Raw genomic sequence first — 16,707 nt, 5'->3', positions numbered from 1 at the left:
TCAAAAATTAAAATTTTCTACCACCACTACCCAGAATTGACCAGAAGGATTATTCAGAAATCACTCATAACTTACCATAAATTCCAACTTTGGAGAAAATTCTAAGAGCACGCAGAAAGTATTTTTTACATATTCTTTTATTTATTGCTTATCATGAATATGTAAGTGTGATCTAAATTATCCGGGTCAAATAAAATTAGTTATGTAGTGTTAATATAAATACAAAGTACTAATGTTTATAAACATTTAAATTTGGTAATTGTTAATAGTCACATTTTAAAAGCACCTAGATGAATGAGTTGATAGAAATATTTAAACAAATAAAATTTATTTTGGTGGGCTTCAAATCCATTTCTGTAGAATAGAATACTTTGTTGTTATTGACTGATTTTACCAAATTTTGGAACGAATCAATGGAAAATTCAAACTTAGTGGACAAACTAGTTATTACTATAGTACTTAAATCATAGAAATTTAAAATTAATGATTTCTATGACTAGGCTTTTTAGCTATAATTTTTAAAGCTAAAGTTTTCAACTATAATGTCTTTCTTTGAAATAAAACTAATTAAGAACAAATATTTAGAAAACACGTCACTTAAGCACTTCTAAGGTAATTATCAAATAATTAAATCAACTACTTGACATAAATCCTTAAAATACCAACCAGAATACTTATATTAATTTGAGTTGCGTATGGTCAATTGAACGAAACAATTGACCGCAAAATGTTTGACCGCTATTTGAACAGTTAAATATTACAAGCGCAATGATTTTCTGCACATTTGAGAAAGATGAGAGGATTTCAATAAAACACATTCAAAATCATCATTGAGCTGAAAAAACTTTGTATTCTGAGATAATTATCACGTAGAAGTTTTTTGCAGTTGAATATAATACTAATCTTAGTATTAACAACCTCCAAACATTTTTTCAAGCACTTTATAATCGTGTATTAATCAATCAATTTGGCTGAAGTCAAAAATACACCTCGAAATAATATATGTGTACCTAGGCACACATTTTTAAAGAAGCAACGATCCCCGTGAAAAAGTTTTCCCCACAGGAATATCGAAGACAAATACTGCACCTCCAATCAATACAATCAATACAAAGTAAGCACACATGATAATAAAGTAATCAAGGTCCCTAAATATAACTCGCAGCATAAAGCTCTCTCCAGAAATTTTTGCGTTCACTTCAGTAGCGTCCGGGATCTCCATTCATTATCCACCCACAATTCTAACAACTTACTCCGCTTCATTCTATTGACATCCTTGTTGGTAGTATCATGCAAGCCACACCTGCATGACATTAAGCTTGTTTTATTCACATTCGTGAATAGTTCACGACATGCGACGCACGTATTAGCCCCAAATCCTTGATGATCGTTGCAATAATGCACTCCCCACGAGCACAATACCAACAAATACAGCCAATTTTCCAAAAATGTCGATCCAAGTTGAATTGTGGATATGTATAAAAAAAAGATTGGTCCAAAACGGAGTCTTGCTATAGCCAATAATCCACCCTTATTGCATCTAACAGAAGGGTCGCCGAAACGTACCCTTTAATTCCTACCTGACAAACAAGAGGCAAATCGTTCTAATGCTCTGCCCCTAAGCCCATAATGCTTTAGCTTCCTGTGCACAATGTCGTATTACACACACAACGATCTTATTCAGTTTCAAGTACAAAAACTCCATGAATGAAAAAAATGCCTTGTTAATATCTCTTTTTTCAAAAACCAAACAATTCTACGAGCAGAATACAGTATTTCTCAATAAAAGCCATTACCCCTTTCTTCACCAACAACATTTCGACGATCTTTAACACGGAGGGATATGAGTAGGTAAGTCTCTGGAAGATGAAAACATTTTCCTTTGTGTAATGGAACAACCCCGGTGATCTTGAAAAATGCGACAAAAGAACCATTTATGAAGAAACAATTTGCCAAAGATTACAACTCAGGGATTTGAGATTCTGATTAAATTAATAGGCTCAATGACTTTTAAGGCGTAACCAATTGTAAAGTGTAAGGAATGGATAAAGGAAAATGTTGATAGATAAATTAATTAAGGTTCGAAAATATGTCAATGCGAAAAGTTAGGAATTCCTACTAGAGTCCAAAACTGTATCATCAACTGATTGAGTGATAGTGGATTTTATGTCAAATTATCAGATTCTTCACTTTCACCTTTTAATATTCTATCTCAGGGGAGTACGTATGTATTAATCTATTCCTAGAGAAGACATATAAAATTGTATTCAAAATACTTTGTAAGACAATTGCATAAAACTAACCATAAATTATAGAATTATCCAAAAGCAAACAATATTCATGTATCAAAAATGCAGTTTGAAATTTAAAGAAAATCTCTACAAGGACAAGCAACAATCTCAAATATGTACAATAATAATTATTCATAACAAGAAAGAAAAATTTCAAAAATGCATTACTTATTAAGATTAACGATAAAATTTGCTATTTTTACAGATAAATTATTAGTCAGTGTTTATAAATTTTAAATAAGTACTTCAGTAAATAATTTATTAATCATATTTTCTACGTACAACAAGTATATAGTTGATGAAATTTTCCAAAAAACTTAATTTGTTCTAAACACGGCTAAATGAATAAATGTATATTGATGAATATAAAAATCAATGAGAACAGGAAAACAAGCAAAAGGCTATTATTTATTTGAAGGTAAAAAAGATTATAATATAAAATCTAAATGGCATCCAAGAATTAAAAGAATGACTAATCTATGAGTCAATAGAACGGACTGGAAATTGGAGATAATGGAGATAACTGTTATCAAACATCAGGCCACATTTGTTATTTAACAGCATATAAAAAATTATATACAATTTTTACTAATAACAAAGACAATTAAAACAATTTTAACTCAACAAAATAACCGAAAAGTTTTCTTAAATGGTGTCCCTGTTGTTTAATTATTGATAAGGTGTTAATAAAACAATTAAAGCATTTTTTGTAATAAAACCTGGTTAAACACAAGAAAAACTGGAAATAGTAGCTATTTAGCTCAATATTCATGGTTTACAGACGACCGCCAACTCAAAGAAGATATCATTGACAATGCAAGTAGGTGTAGAACTTTTCATTTATTCAAGAATTAGCAGTAAATTCGAGCGCGAGGTTACCAGGATTTATGCATGACTTTAAGACGTGCTTGGGTTGGACGATTTTGGGGATAATACCGCTACGAATGATTAATTTGAAAAATGTACTTACCACTTTTATTATCTAGAATGTCATGGTATTTATCCACAATACTTGTGACCAGATGAGCCATCTTGAAATCTGAAATTAAAATAGAAAAATTATTAACCATTATGAGTCAAATAAAACCCATATTACAAGCATAGCTATACACTTTCAATAAGGAAATGTGCATTAGTGTCTTTCTACTAACTGCTCTTAATAGACAAAATTAAATATAATTAATGAGCCGTTTATTGCATTAGGTAATTAATTGCAAAATAAGATATACATAAGCTTAATAATCTTTTCACAATGAAATTAGTGAAATATTAATGACTACACCGGAAAATTTGTAAAACAGAAAGTGTTTTTAAAGTTGAAAGTGGTTCAATTAACAAACCAAATCAAAAGATGCAATTAAAAAATATTCGCCATTGTAGGGTAAAAGAGAAGCAGCTTACATCGCACAGATAGGTAAGCAGGTTATCGAGATGTTAGTGGTTTATTATACAGTTTGTGCAGTTTATTTAAACTATTTTTACTTTGTGATACATCCATCTTATAAAGTAAATAATTAATTTCCACCACTTGTTACATTCGAGATTGCACATTCAGTCTTTTCTGAAGAAAGAGCATTGCAGAATCAGGTGCATTCATTTCGGATCTGATTAATACGATATGCAGTGAAGTCGTATCTAGATAAAAACATGATGAACCATAACTATCGACACGAGCGATTGTAATCGAATTTATTTATACACATTAGAATATCTTAATTATATGCAGGTGCGAGTTCGCTGTAAGCAAATCTATTCTTTCTACAAAATTATTTTCTGCATTAGACATTACTTCCCATTCTGGAAGTAGACATACTTAAGTGAATTTTAAGAATTGAAATTTAAAATGTTCATCAACTGATGGCAACAGGCGACTTGGGGTAAATATGTGATAGACCAAGTAATTGATGAATTTATTTTAATGATATTAGAAGGAAATTAATACAAAACATGTTAATTAGGTAATTAATAGGTACATTCTCAGTTACATACACACTATACAAATAAAGCCGCTTAATTAGTGAGTATAATGAGGGTAATAACCGAAGGTAAGTGGGAAAAAACCTTTAATTGTGGACAATTTATGGAAAATAATTTGGAAATTATGGCTACAATATACACTGTGAGTCAGTTTATACTAACAGGACTCTGGAATTCGATAGAGTCCCTTATTTTAAGTTCAGTAAGTTATATAAATATATTTCGGCAAATGCTTCGTTTTTGAGATACAAGATATGAAAGATTTGGATTTTTTTTGTACTTTCCAAACAGCTCCTACATTTTTTGAGATAATTTATTCAATTTTTTACCACTTGTTACCTATGATGGTCCAGAAGCTTTAACGTGTCTAGATGATTTAAAAACCTACAGGGTAATATTTTTCCAACGGTCAGGCCCACTTTTACCGTCCAGAATTTTTTTGTGATTCGCCATTAATTACTGAATTTCAAAAATTTGGATTCCACGTTCAATTTAGAAACTTTTTTGTCTTTTGCAGCTTTATCGTATTTGTAACTGTTTTTAAGTAGTTTGAAAGTCTCTGAAAGAACGTAACATTGATGCGGTGTCGATTATACATTGAACAGAATGGATCGCATTTTGAAAATTTAAATTCAAAATAAAATAGTTCCGGGTTATTTGTAAAGTAATAGTGCCCTAGCTTATTATTATTACACGCTTTTATGCAAAAATTTTTGATAATTTTGATGCTCTTATGCTATTACCCCCTAAAAACATTTTTTTAAACAAAACGTTCTTTCGGGAACTTTTTAAAATTACTCAGTTACAGATGGATAAAACTGCATAAGACAAAAAAATGTCTAAATTGAACGTGGAAGCCAAAGTTTTTAGATTAAGCAGTCAGTGGTACACCACAAAAAATTCTGGATAGTAAAATGAGGCCTAACTGCCGAAAAAAATCACCCTGTAGGTTTTTAAATCATCTAGAAACAAACGTCAAAATTTATCGACCATCATAGGTAACAAATGGTAAAAATTTGAATAAATTATCTCAAAAACTATAAAAGCTGTGTGGAAAATACATTAAAAAAATCCAAAATTTTGACACCCTGCATCTCAAAAACGAAGAGTTTGCCGACATATATTTATATAACTTACTAAACTTAAAATAAGGTACTATATTGAATACTAGAATCCTGCTAATATAAAGTGACTCACCCTGTATAGGCCAGTAATGAGGAATGATAAATTATTAGAAAACATTACTTGTACTAATGAAGATGTGTTGAGCCTAAGCTCAAATCCGCTAGGCAAATATGAAGTATTTAAAACCATCCATCAAAACGTGATAGGTAATAAAGTAGTCACCTCACTTACTGGTTTCGGTAGAGGCACAACTAGGCATGTATAATACATCATTTTTTTCTCTGATTAATGGTTAAATCTATTGAAGAAAGTAAACCTTAATCTGCCTAAAAGCAATAATATTGATAAGGCGGTCCGCCAAATGTATATGCGGGGTCAGCGTTTTCAGTGTTCCTTTTCGTATGTGTTCTTTTTCCTTTTTAATAGGCAGTCTGTAATATATCGTGTTGTAATCAGGTGCTCCCTTTTCTTTTTCTCTCCCACTAAAGCAACCCTCAACAGGTTATGGGCCCAGTGCGCGAGTGAGAATAAGTCGCGAGTGTTGTAGTGAGAAGTGCCGATTTGAGCTTTCGTTCGCGATTATACGACTAATTACAAAATTAGTGTATTATCTGCCATAAAAAAAATGGAGATCGACAAGCCCAGAATCGAAAAACTACGTGATTCCGAAAACTGGCAACAGTGGCAGTTTGTTATACAAACGATATTAGACAGTGAAGATGCGTTAGACATCTGCAATGGTACTGAAAGAAAACCTGAAGAAAGTGAGCAGGACTATGAAAAGAAATTAAAAAATGGATCAAAGGTGACAGGATGGCAAGAAAATTGTTCGTCACAACTGTGGAATCTAAACCGTTACAACTGTTGATGAATTGTGCTACAGGAGAAGAAATGTGGAAGAAATTGCACAGCGTGTACGACTTAAAATCAGATGAAAGTTTATCCTTAGTGTTGTGTTGTGTATTGCTTTATTCTAGTTAAGTTTTAGGGAGAGTATTGAAGAAAGTAAACCTTAATTTGCCTAAAAGCAATAATATTGATAAGGCGGCCCGCCAAATGTATATGCGGGGTCAGCGTTTTCTGTGTTCCTTTAGATGTGTGTGTTAATTTAAACACCAGTAGATACGAAAAAGAGTTTATTATATATTGAAGTTCTGGCTATAACGAGCGGCAAAAATTAACTAACTAACACTAATATATCTTATCATTAAAAAGGGGCAAACGGCGATGCTGATTCTGATTATTATTTGTCGCCTAAGAAAATTGACTCTAAGCAGAATCAGCGAGGAATAATAAAAAAATAAATTACGCCAAATAGCGATTAGATATGAGCTTAATAAATAAAGGCTCAAATATTTTTCTAATCTAATTCCATTTTAACAGTGTGTTCTTTTTCTTTTTTTAATAGTCAGTCTGTAATTCATCGTGTTGTAATCAGGTGCTCCCTTTTCTTTTTCTCACCCACTGAAGCAACCCTCAACAAAATCTAACTAGTACTTACAATAATTTAGGTAAAAAGCTACCCCGAAGAGTGTCCTTAAGTTTTCCTCTAAGCTTATAGGCAATATGTGTGTGTATCATGAAATAACGTAAGAGAATATTTCTTTTCAACACCTGATAATAAATCCAAGGAATACACCAAACAATAACGTGTTTATTTTATTCCTAACAAATGCATAGATTGCAATTTTATTTGGAACAAGGTCAGTATTTATGGACGCGATCCAAAGCAAACTAGATCACTTTAGATAGATACTTTAGAATCAAGATCAACATCAACTATTTCCTAACTTGGTATGATGATTGAACCAGTATTTTAATTAAAGAAATAATAAATCATTTGTTCAAAAAAATACCAAATAAACTTTCACTTCTAACTTAATATACAGTTGTGGTCAAAATAATAAGAGTGGTAGTGTTGAATTTCAATATATTATCGCCAAATATTTAATGAATAAATTACATACTTTGTAATGTATCACCAATATAGAGTAACGTGAACTCATGAAAAAAAATATATAAAAAATAAAAATTATTCAAAACCACAAATTTACAATATTTATAAAAGAGGATATGGATCTTTTTCCTGGCCAATAAAATAAGAGTGTTCTATTTTTAATTTTTACTTTGGTCGAATGTTGATCAATTTTTTGTAAATCTTATTTGTTTACAATTCTTCGTTTATCTATTATCCGTTAGTATAGTTTTGAGTATCACCATGGGTCGTGCAAAGCACTGTAGTGCTGAAGAAAGGCGTATAATTTTGCAACTGAGAAGTGAGAACAAAACTTACAAATTCATTGCTGATGTAATCAAGCGATCCGAATGTGTTATTGCCAAAGTTTTGAGGGATCAAAAATTAACTGAAATACCAACAGAGACTAGAGGCCGTCCAAGAAAAACCAGCAAATCTATGGATAGAAGAATTGTAAGAAAAGCAGTAAAGAATCCTTTTTCTACATCTTTTGGCATTAAACGAGATCTGGACCTACCATTCAGTACAAAACCTATAAGAAGACGCTTACAAGAGATGAATCTTCATGGGAGAGTGGCAAGAAAAGTTCCGCATTTGAGCAAGAAGAACATCAAGCAAAGATTAGAATTTGCTAAATCCAACTTAAATGAGAATTACAATCGTAACTGGAAAAACATTTTATCTAGTGATGAAACCAAAATAAATTTGTTTGGATCCGATGGAAAACGGTATGTTAGACGATATAAAAATGAAGAATTAAATTCTCGGAATACCTTACCAACTGTAAAACATTGTGGAGGAAACATCAAATTATGGGGCTGCTTTTCTTATAATGGTGTAGGTCCGCTATATCTGATTAAAGAAAACATGACTAAAGAAATTTATATGGATATACTGGAAACTGTTATGCTTCCCTACGCCGAAATTAATATGCCTCTAAATTGGATCTATCAACACGATAACGACCCGAAACATACCGCCAAAGTTGTGAAACAGTGGTTCGTAACAAATAAAATTGAAGTGTTGCCCTGGCCGTCGCAATCACCTGACATGAATCCAATTGAAAACCTATGGAAGTATTTAAAAGAACAACTTGCAGATAAAAAAACTTCGAATAAAAGGCTTTTGTGGGAAGAGGTTCAAAAAATCTGGTACGCCACACCGGTAGAGCTTTGTCAAAAGCTAATTGATTCTATGCCAAAGCGATGCACTGCCCTAATTAAGCAAAAGGGACACGTTACGAAATACTAAAGTATATTTGTTTTTTTTTGTTGAAAGTTCATGTTTACAATTTTTTTTCTCAAAAGAAGTGTATACTCTTATTTTATTGGCCAGGAAAAAGATCCATATCCTCTTTTATAAATATTATAAAGTTTGTGGTTTTGAATTATTTTTATTTTTTATATATTTTTCTTCATGAGTACACGTTACTCTATATTGGTGATACATTACAAAGTATGTAATTTATTCATTAAATATTTGGCGATAATATATTGAAATTCAACACTACCACTCTTATTATTTTGACCACAACTGTATATTAAAAATATTTTCTTGAAACTTTGAACTAAAACGCAAATATATCCGCGGCAATCTTCCAAGATCACCTCAAAAAAATGTATTTATTTATTATTCACTACCAAGCTAGTTATTAAACTATAATGTTAATTTATGTGCATATTTCTACATATGTTTACCATTATTTTCGGGTATTTCTCGGTTAATCACAATAGCAATGATCTGTCAGGGCTTGTTTTTTGCGAATAATTCCTGATAATAAATAAATGTTAAAAAACCTTGCCCGCTTCTCGGAAATTACCTTGAATTTTACTGATATGAATATCTTATAGGATGGACTTTACCCAAACCTATACCTTACCCAAGACCTATGCTCCAATAAAAACAATTATGTTAGAATTTCAAAATTAAGATACTTCTATAAAAAGTGTATTAAGATCAACCTGTAATTTTACTTTGTGTAAAAACAGCAGATATGAGAAAAAATATATATCAAAGCAAATCCTATGGCTCTTATACATAATGTTCTTTTTAAATTCATACCAGGGTTTGTGCACTGAATTTGCTACTTTACTCCCTGCACTAGGGAAAAATTATGTTAGAAATTTCTGAAAACTTGTCTAACACGTATTTATTTATTTATCAAATTACTAGTATTAAACACCCATACTCCTGCCACTCCTGCACTTGACCACTAAATACTGTTTATTCTTGTAAACCTTCAAGATAGAGTTTTGTACATTAAATTTTATTTAAGAGGCTTTGACAGTTTAGAAATGAAAAAATAAAAGCAACATTTTTTATCTCTAGGCCTGACTGTAGGAATCCGAGACAATTTGAAAATGCTTCTGGACAACACATATTGTAGATCTAAACCTAAAATGAGCACTGCGCTTGCCCAAATGGGGTTTTCAACGATTATGAAGTAGTTTCCTGACGAATTGAGCAAAATCTTTTGTCACCTTATTGCTCAGAAATGAAGAACATTAGGACAGAGATTCATCTGAACCACCCACATTAACTACGTTGTTCTAACCTTTCCTGAAATCCTTATCATAAAATCTGGGACACCCTGTATAGGACCATTTTATTTTAAACATTTTTTTAATATCATATAATAGGTCAATTTTATCGTGGGCTTACCGAGAAATAGATCACTAATGAATTTTCGTATACCAAAGTATTTATGAAATACGTTAGAAATACCTCAAAATACCTTGAGCATGCACACCTCGACATACACTAAAATGTCTCGGCGATCTGCCCTTCCATTTACCAATTAATTCGCGAACAATTATTAAATAATTAATAAGTCCTCCTTCTAGGTCATAGATATGGACCCTGGACTCGCCCACGGCCTAAATATTTTTTTAATAAAAAATCAAAAAGCTGTTTATGATTTTGTTATCTTAATCCAGCCAAACATAATGCTGGTAAATAAAGCACACATCAAGGCTCCTATCAAGGTTTATATTAAAACCTGAGTTACATACAAATCTACATTAAATAAATCAATTAGTTAGTTACCGATTTTCCAGACAATTGTGAAATTTTATAAACAGAGAATAGAAGAGTTTCTCGGCACTGATCTTCGATCAGTAAAATCAGTAAGAGTAAATTAGGCTCAATAGGGTATTTGCTACAAGGCGGCTCAAAAAAAAATGTTTCAAGTAAAAAAAATCTGTTTTCTGTAAAACGATGGACATATATATATTTTTTTTTCATTTAATAGAGTTCGAGAGGCACTTCAAGTCAGCAAAAAAATTCATTTACCTGTATCGCTTCCGGTTTACACTTAATTCAGCAAAAAGTAAGCTTCAGACCATTTCGTAAAATTATTGATGGCAATCAAGATGTATTTATACCCTTTGGTACTCTTATGTATTTGAAACTCATATTTTAAATTTATGACAACTATATTTCGCTTTTAAGGAATAAATTGGTTCCTATTCTTATGCGCAAGTAAATTCTTCATTTATTATAGCTTGTTTTCCAGAAATTGAAATCAAAAATTACATTTTTTTTTTTCGTTTTGACGCTCCAAATCAAAGTTCAATAAGAGCTAAAAAAAAAAGTTACGTAACAGGTCAGGATTTTGACAAAAAAAAAACAACCGTCTTTATAAGCAAATAAAAAAATTCTGGTGTATTTAAAATTTGACCTTCTAGCAATTGACTACTACCCCTGATGGTTTTAGAATAATAATCCCTGTCGAATGCGCCCCGAGAAGCAGAAAAATTCTACACCAAATTTCATTGCACTCCATATAACGGATTTCGACCTATCTGCAAAACTTAAAACAAAATTAGCTTTTGGGAGGTTTTATCTTCAGAAGGAGACAATTTCGTATATAAATATATCAACATATCAATTTATTAACATGAATTGATATATTTTTGACCAAGAAATATGTGATTAAGCGTTGACCACCTTATTCTGGAATACCCTATAAGCAGGAACAACAATCAGGAGAATTTATTCGGTGTTTTAGGAAGGATATCATTTCTACCTAATCAACCATTCATAACAATAAAAATAATAATAATTGAGAATATTCTTTGTTTTTTGGGATCTTAGAGACTTGTCTACAGGTAAACTGTAACCAATTATTATTCCAAAAAAGTGACAGACACAGGGGGCAAGAATCAAAAGAGTTTGTAGACCAAATATAGATTCAAAATTATACAATAATAGACACTTCAATTCTCTGTGTTTGAAAAACAAGGCACTGGTTCAGGTATGTATGCATATTAAGGCTAAGTTATTAAATTTGTTTAAACTTGGTTCACCTAAATCTGGCTCTCGTAAATATTGACGTCCATAAAAAACTCATTGTTATCATAATAATAGCAATCCGAGCAACTACCTGCTATAAACAAATTTTTTACTTGTATTCCTAATGTACATGGGTCAAGTTTATCAGAATGGAGCTTAAGCCATAATTGAACAACTCCGCATAAAAAGAAAGGCATTTATGGATATTTATCAACATTTTACAAGCTGTTTTTTTATCTAAAATCAATCCAGAAATAGGTCCTCAGGTTATTCTCAGACTCAGTTGTGTAATTATGATTCAAAACTCGGTTCAAATAGAGTTTCAACTAAACTGAAACCAATTTTTGAACAATGATTGTACGGGGTGGTATCTTCTCAATGGATTTATGGGGCATTGAGAAAACTATAATAGATAGATGAAATTTGATAGCACATTCTGACTTAAAGAGAAAACTTATATCAATATTAATATTTATATATCATTGCTTCATAGTTACCTTAATTTGTTCTTGACATACAGGGTGTTCTTGAAGTATTCTATTTAAGCAAAGCACCATATACATACAGGGAATTTCAAATTCCACCTTCATCATTAGGATCTCAGAAACTAGAGAAGATATAAAGAAGTTTAAATGGGGTCAAAATTGCATAATTTAAATCTTGACCAAATGGCACGTTCAAAATTTGAATTTTCCGAGTACTTCCGAAGATATCCGAAAAAAAAATAAAAATTGGACATTTCGTTTTAATTTATTTGTAGCATTATTTGACAAGGAAATCCAAAACCACAAGCACATTTTCATTGCCACTTTTTCTCAGGTACACAATAATGTTTTCAGAACTGCTGTCCGACGTTTCGTCTTTTGTCTAGCATCATTAACTTTTTTTTATGAGTGCCATATTGGATTTTTCAACAGAAAAATAGTGCGTTTCATTCTGATTTCATTGATATACAATTTCCTATAATTTGCTGTTTTAAATGCCCAAATATTTAAATAAAAATAAATATTACCTTAGTTGGCCTTGATTCTGTCAAACGATTTTCTTTTATACGCATTACATGACAGAACTTGTCAAACGAGAAATAGTAGTAGTAGTACAAAAACAGCTCAAACGTATTTTGAGTTACATCTGGAAAGGGAACAGCCACATAGAACTTTATTTAAAACTTTGAATGAAAATTTATTATTATATTCAAATTATTATAAAATATTATTATCATTAATCGTCGGTCCAAATAATGGTTTTTAAAAAATCTGGAGAATCGTCTCTATTTCAGAGCCAATTGCAAAACTCTACTTTTCTCTGAGGATTATCTGGGTATAATTTATGGGAAATGTATATTTTATAAAATTTTAAATAATTTCCTTTAAATGATCTCCAGATGCTAGTATGTGGCACATCCATATCTAATGAAACTTGATAAGTTAATTGTGAAGGATTCGCACTTATCTAAAAAAAAAACAAACGAATGTTACCTGTTTTTAATATGAAATTTGACTTTACCTCTGCCAATAAGTTATTTCTAGTATCTTTTTTTATTCTACTTCCATACTTCATCCTAAGTTTTTGAAAAGCACCAAACTCAGCTAAACATTCATCCAAAGTTTTAAATAAAGTTCCATGCGGCTGTTGCCTTTCCAGACATAACTCAAAACACATTTGTGCTGTTTTCATACAATACTACTACTTCTCATTTGACAAGTTCTGTCATGTAATGCATATAAAAGAAAATCCTTCAATGGAGTCAAGGCCAATTAAGGTAATATATCTTTTTATTTAAATATTTGGGTATTTAAAATAGCAAATTATAACAAGTTGTATATCAATGAAATCAGAATAAAACGCACTATTTTTCTGTCAAAAGATTCAATATGGCGCCCATAAAAAAAATAAAGTTAATGATGATAGGCGAAAGACGAAACGTCGGATGGCAAATTTAAAAACGTTATCGTGTACTTGAGAAAAAGCGACAATGAAAATGTGCTTGTGGTTTTGGACTTCCTTGTTAAATGACGCTAAAAATAAATAAAAACAAAATCTCCAATTTTTAGTTTTTTTTCGGATATCTTCGGAAATACTCGGAAAATTAAAATTGTGAAAATGCCATTTGATCAAGCCCTAAATTACATAATTTTGCCCTCATTTAAACTTCTTCATATCTCCTTCAGTTTTGGAGATCCTAATGATGAAGATCGAATTTCAACCACCCTGTACCATTGTTATGAAAGATCAAACAGAAATTTAAACGGCAATATTTCAGAGACTTTCAGTTGAAATTCAGTTGCTTGAATGACATTTTTGTTATATGTACGTATAAGGTTGTTTTTTAATATAAGGCACCACATGCATATATTATTAATTATTGTCAATTGTCCCATGAATAATTTTTAAAGAGGTACATAATTTTTGATTATGAATTTTATTTACTGTGGCTAAACTGTGTGATATAAAAGAAAATGAATGTGGCTCTGGAGTTTTACATCAGAAAATTTTCTAGATAGCATTTTTATCATTATGAGAAAACTGAAAAGGTGCGTGATTTTTGCAAAGTGTCAAATATCAATACACAGATACCGATACAGTACTGATACAGATATACAAAGGATAAAGACACTGCTTGGAAAATGTTAAATTTCCAACACTAAAGAGACCTAGTTCGTGACTTATTGGTTGCCTAGGAAACCATTGAGCTTTGCAAAAGTACAATTCATTTGTTTTTGTTTTTAGAAAATGGCTCCCATAGTGGTAAATGGTAAGCCAAATAACAAGTAATAGAAAATTTGAATTTCTTTAAAAAAATCAGCAATATAAAAATGTAAGTATTTAAAGTACCAAGTTATTTACTGGTCTTCCTATTACTTCATACTCTATAAGATTTTCTAGCAAAAATTGCAATAAATCCAGTAAAAACTTAAAAGAAAAATACAAGAACAAAATGACATAACCTTCTTTCAGTCAGACAAATTTCCAATCCAAATTCAGGATGAGGGTGTGTCAGGAGAACCGTGCAAACGCCAGCAAACACTTTATTATCTAATACACATTAATGACTATATCACTATAAAATTATAATCTTACCTTTAATATTCTTTTCAGACGATAATAACAATGTTTTTAGGAAATAAATCACAGGCAGATGTGTAGCACAAATCCAGGTTCCCAGGTCAGGACGCCAGGAGAGATTAAAAAACTAGGTTTCGCTGGCACCGGTTAACTTAACCCCCAAAAAAACAAACCTCCGGACACCGAGATCACTGGGGCGGAGCTGACTTTGTATGGTAACGAATTCGAATTTTTTTAATCGTTTATCACTGATTTGAACACATTATTGTCTGTTAATTATTACTTATTTTGGGCGTGTTTGAGTCACACCAACACCTACTGTTGGTTACGTTACGCCGGTATGCACCGTCGCACTCCTCGACGTTTCTATTTCTATCAAATTCCGCTATTCGTTCGACGAAATGTGAATACAAACCGCGCCGACTGTAGGAAGGGATGCTACAACATTTCTGAGGCCGTCTGCCTCTTGAGTTATATATTGTTTTCTCGGCGAAAAAGCACGAACTGAGTCGACGCACGTTGCTGCTTGTCTGACGTCATAAAATACAAACAGTTCATCATTAGTCATTTTTTTTTTAAGAATTCCTGCTTTTCTTATTTTTCCACTCCACTTCGATCTCTTAGTGAATTGAATAATATTATGTCCGTCTCTGAGTGATTTTTTTAGTTATAAGCGATTAAACCACAACATGAAGTAAATTGTCAGAAGAATAAAGAAAGATCAGTTCCCAGTACCGAGGTCTGGTAGCGGTAGTACGGTACCGCCACTTATTAACAGTTAGAGCGGATGTCCGCTCATATACCAGGGTAGTCCGAATTGTTATCAATTATTCGAAAACTTTGAAATTAGATCTAAATCAACCACAGAGGCTTGTTACCGATCTGCAGTGGAATGCGGTTTCAGATTTTTTAAAACTATTGTCACTCGCTGCCAAAATTTTTCAATAATACTTCGCGTTTTGAAGATCATTGGAAATTGAATTCGTCTGTATATTTGTGTTTTTTTTGCCTTCTATATGATACTTAAACCCGTAACTCAACCGGATACTCTGTATGGTCTAGGCATCTCCTAATCTTAATAAAAGGGACAATCTGAATTTATCCCCCTCCCCTGTCAAAACTTTTTTAATTTGAATGTTACAAACAAATCTCAAATATAGAAGTTACAGGCTTTTATGAATCTCATTGAAGCCTGGACTATTGTTTACATAGTAAACCGCAATGTATTTTTGGATTCTATGTAAAATTCTAAACAGATTTTATATAGTGTTCCCCATCCCTAAATTTAAATGTTTTCAAAACAAAAACCATGAAAAATAAAAATGATCACCTAATATAACTTTTACTTTTTCAACTTAAGCTACACTGCGTATCTCTAAGCGGTTGGTTCCCTCTTATCATATTTTTTTGTTTTTTTTCTAAATACCTATAAAAATAACTTTTTAAATGAGTCAACTTGAAATATAAAATTTATATGAACATATAAATGATTTGCTGCATTAGATATGAATGTGAAATTATTTTAAACGCTTTTAGCAAAAAAACACCCTATATATTTTTAGGTTTCTTCGTGTCCATATTTTCCAAATTTTCATATCAGAAGTAGACAGACTGTACAAAACCATTTTACTTTGTGATGATAACGAAAAAATCAACATGATACCCAATAAGTCTTCAAAGTTAAGAGCAAGAATGTTGTCCATCTCTTATTTTCATTTAAATAGGCATTGGACCAAAGCAGGTGCATTTCATTTTCGACAAAAGTAGTAGTTCTAACATTTAATACCTGAAATTAAGAAATGAACTGAAATAATAATTAAAACCCAATACGTTTTAGCAGTAATTGATGGATTGACGTCATCACTCGTTTCTCCACATTAACCGCGAAATTTACCAACTATGAACTGGTCATTTGCTTAAAGGGGGCCACTTCAATGTATTATTATGGTATAATCGTAGTGTAGCCATTACAAGCAACCA

General features: G+C 31.5%; 1 protein-coding gene across 1 annotated transcript in view; it reads right to left on the bottom strand.

Moving 5' to 3' along the window:
* LOC136413612 (very long chain fatty acid elongase AAEL008004-like) overlaps nucleotides 1-15,198 on the bottom strand; it is a 51,736-nt gene extending 36,538 nt beyond the window's left edge. Inside the window, exons 1-2 of the mRNA XM_066397292.1 lie at nucleotides 14,743-15,198; nucleotides 3,262-3,330 (exon numbers count right to left, since the gene is read on the bottom strand). Of these exons, the coding sequence (XP_066253389.1) occupies nucleotides 3,262-3,322 (61 nt within the window). The 5' untranslated portion in view covers nucleotides 3,323-3,330; nucleotides 14,743-15,198. The remainder of the gene's footprint in view (nucleotides 1-3,261; nucleotides 3,331-14,742) is intronic.
* Nucleotides 15,199-16,707: the final 1,509 nt, after the last annotated feature.

This window comes from Euwallacea similis, chromosome 14 (assembly GCF_039881205.1).
Source record: "Euwallacea similis isolate ESF13 chromosome 14, ESF131.1, whole genome shotgun sequence".
Lineage (NCBI taxonomy): Eukaryota > Metazoa > Arthropoda > Insecta > Coleoptera > Curculionidae > Euwallacea > Euwallacea similis.
This window is presented reverse-complemented; position numbering and strand designations above follow the sequence as displayed.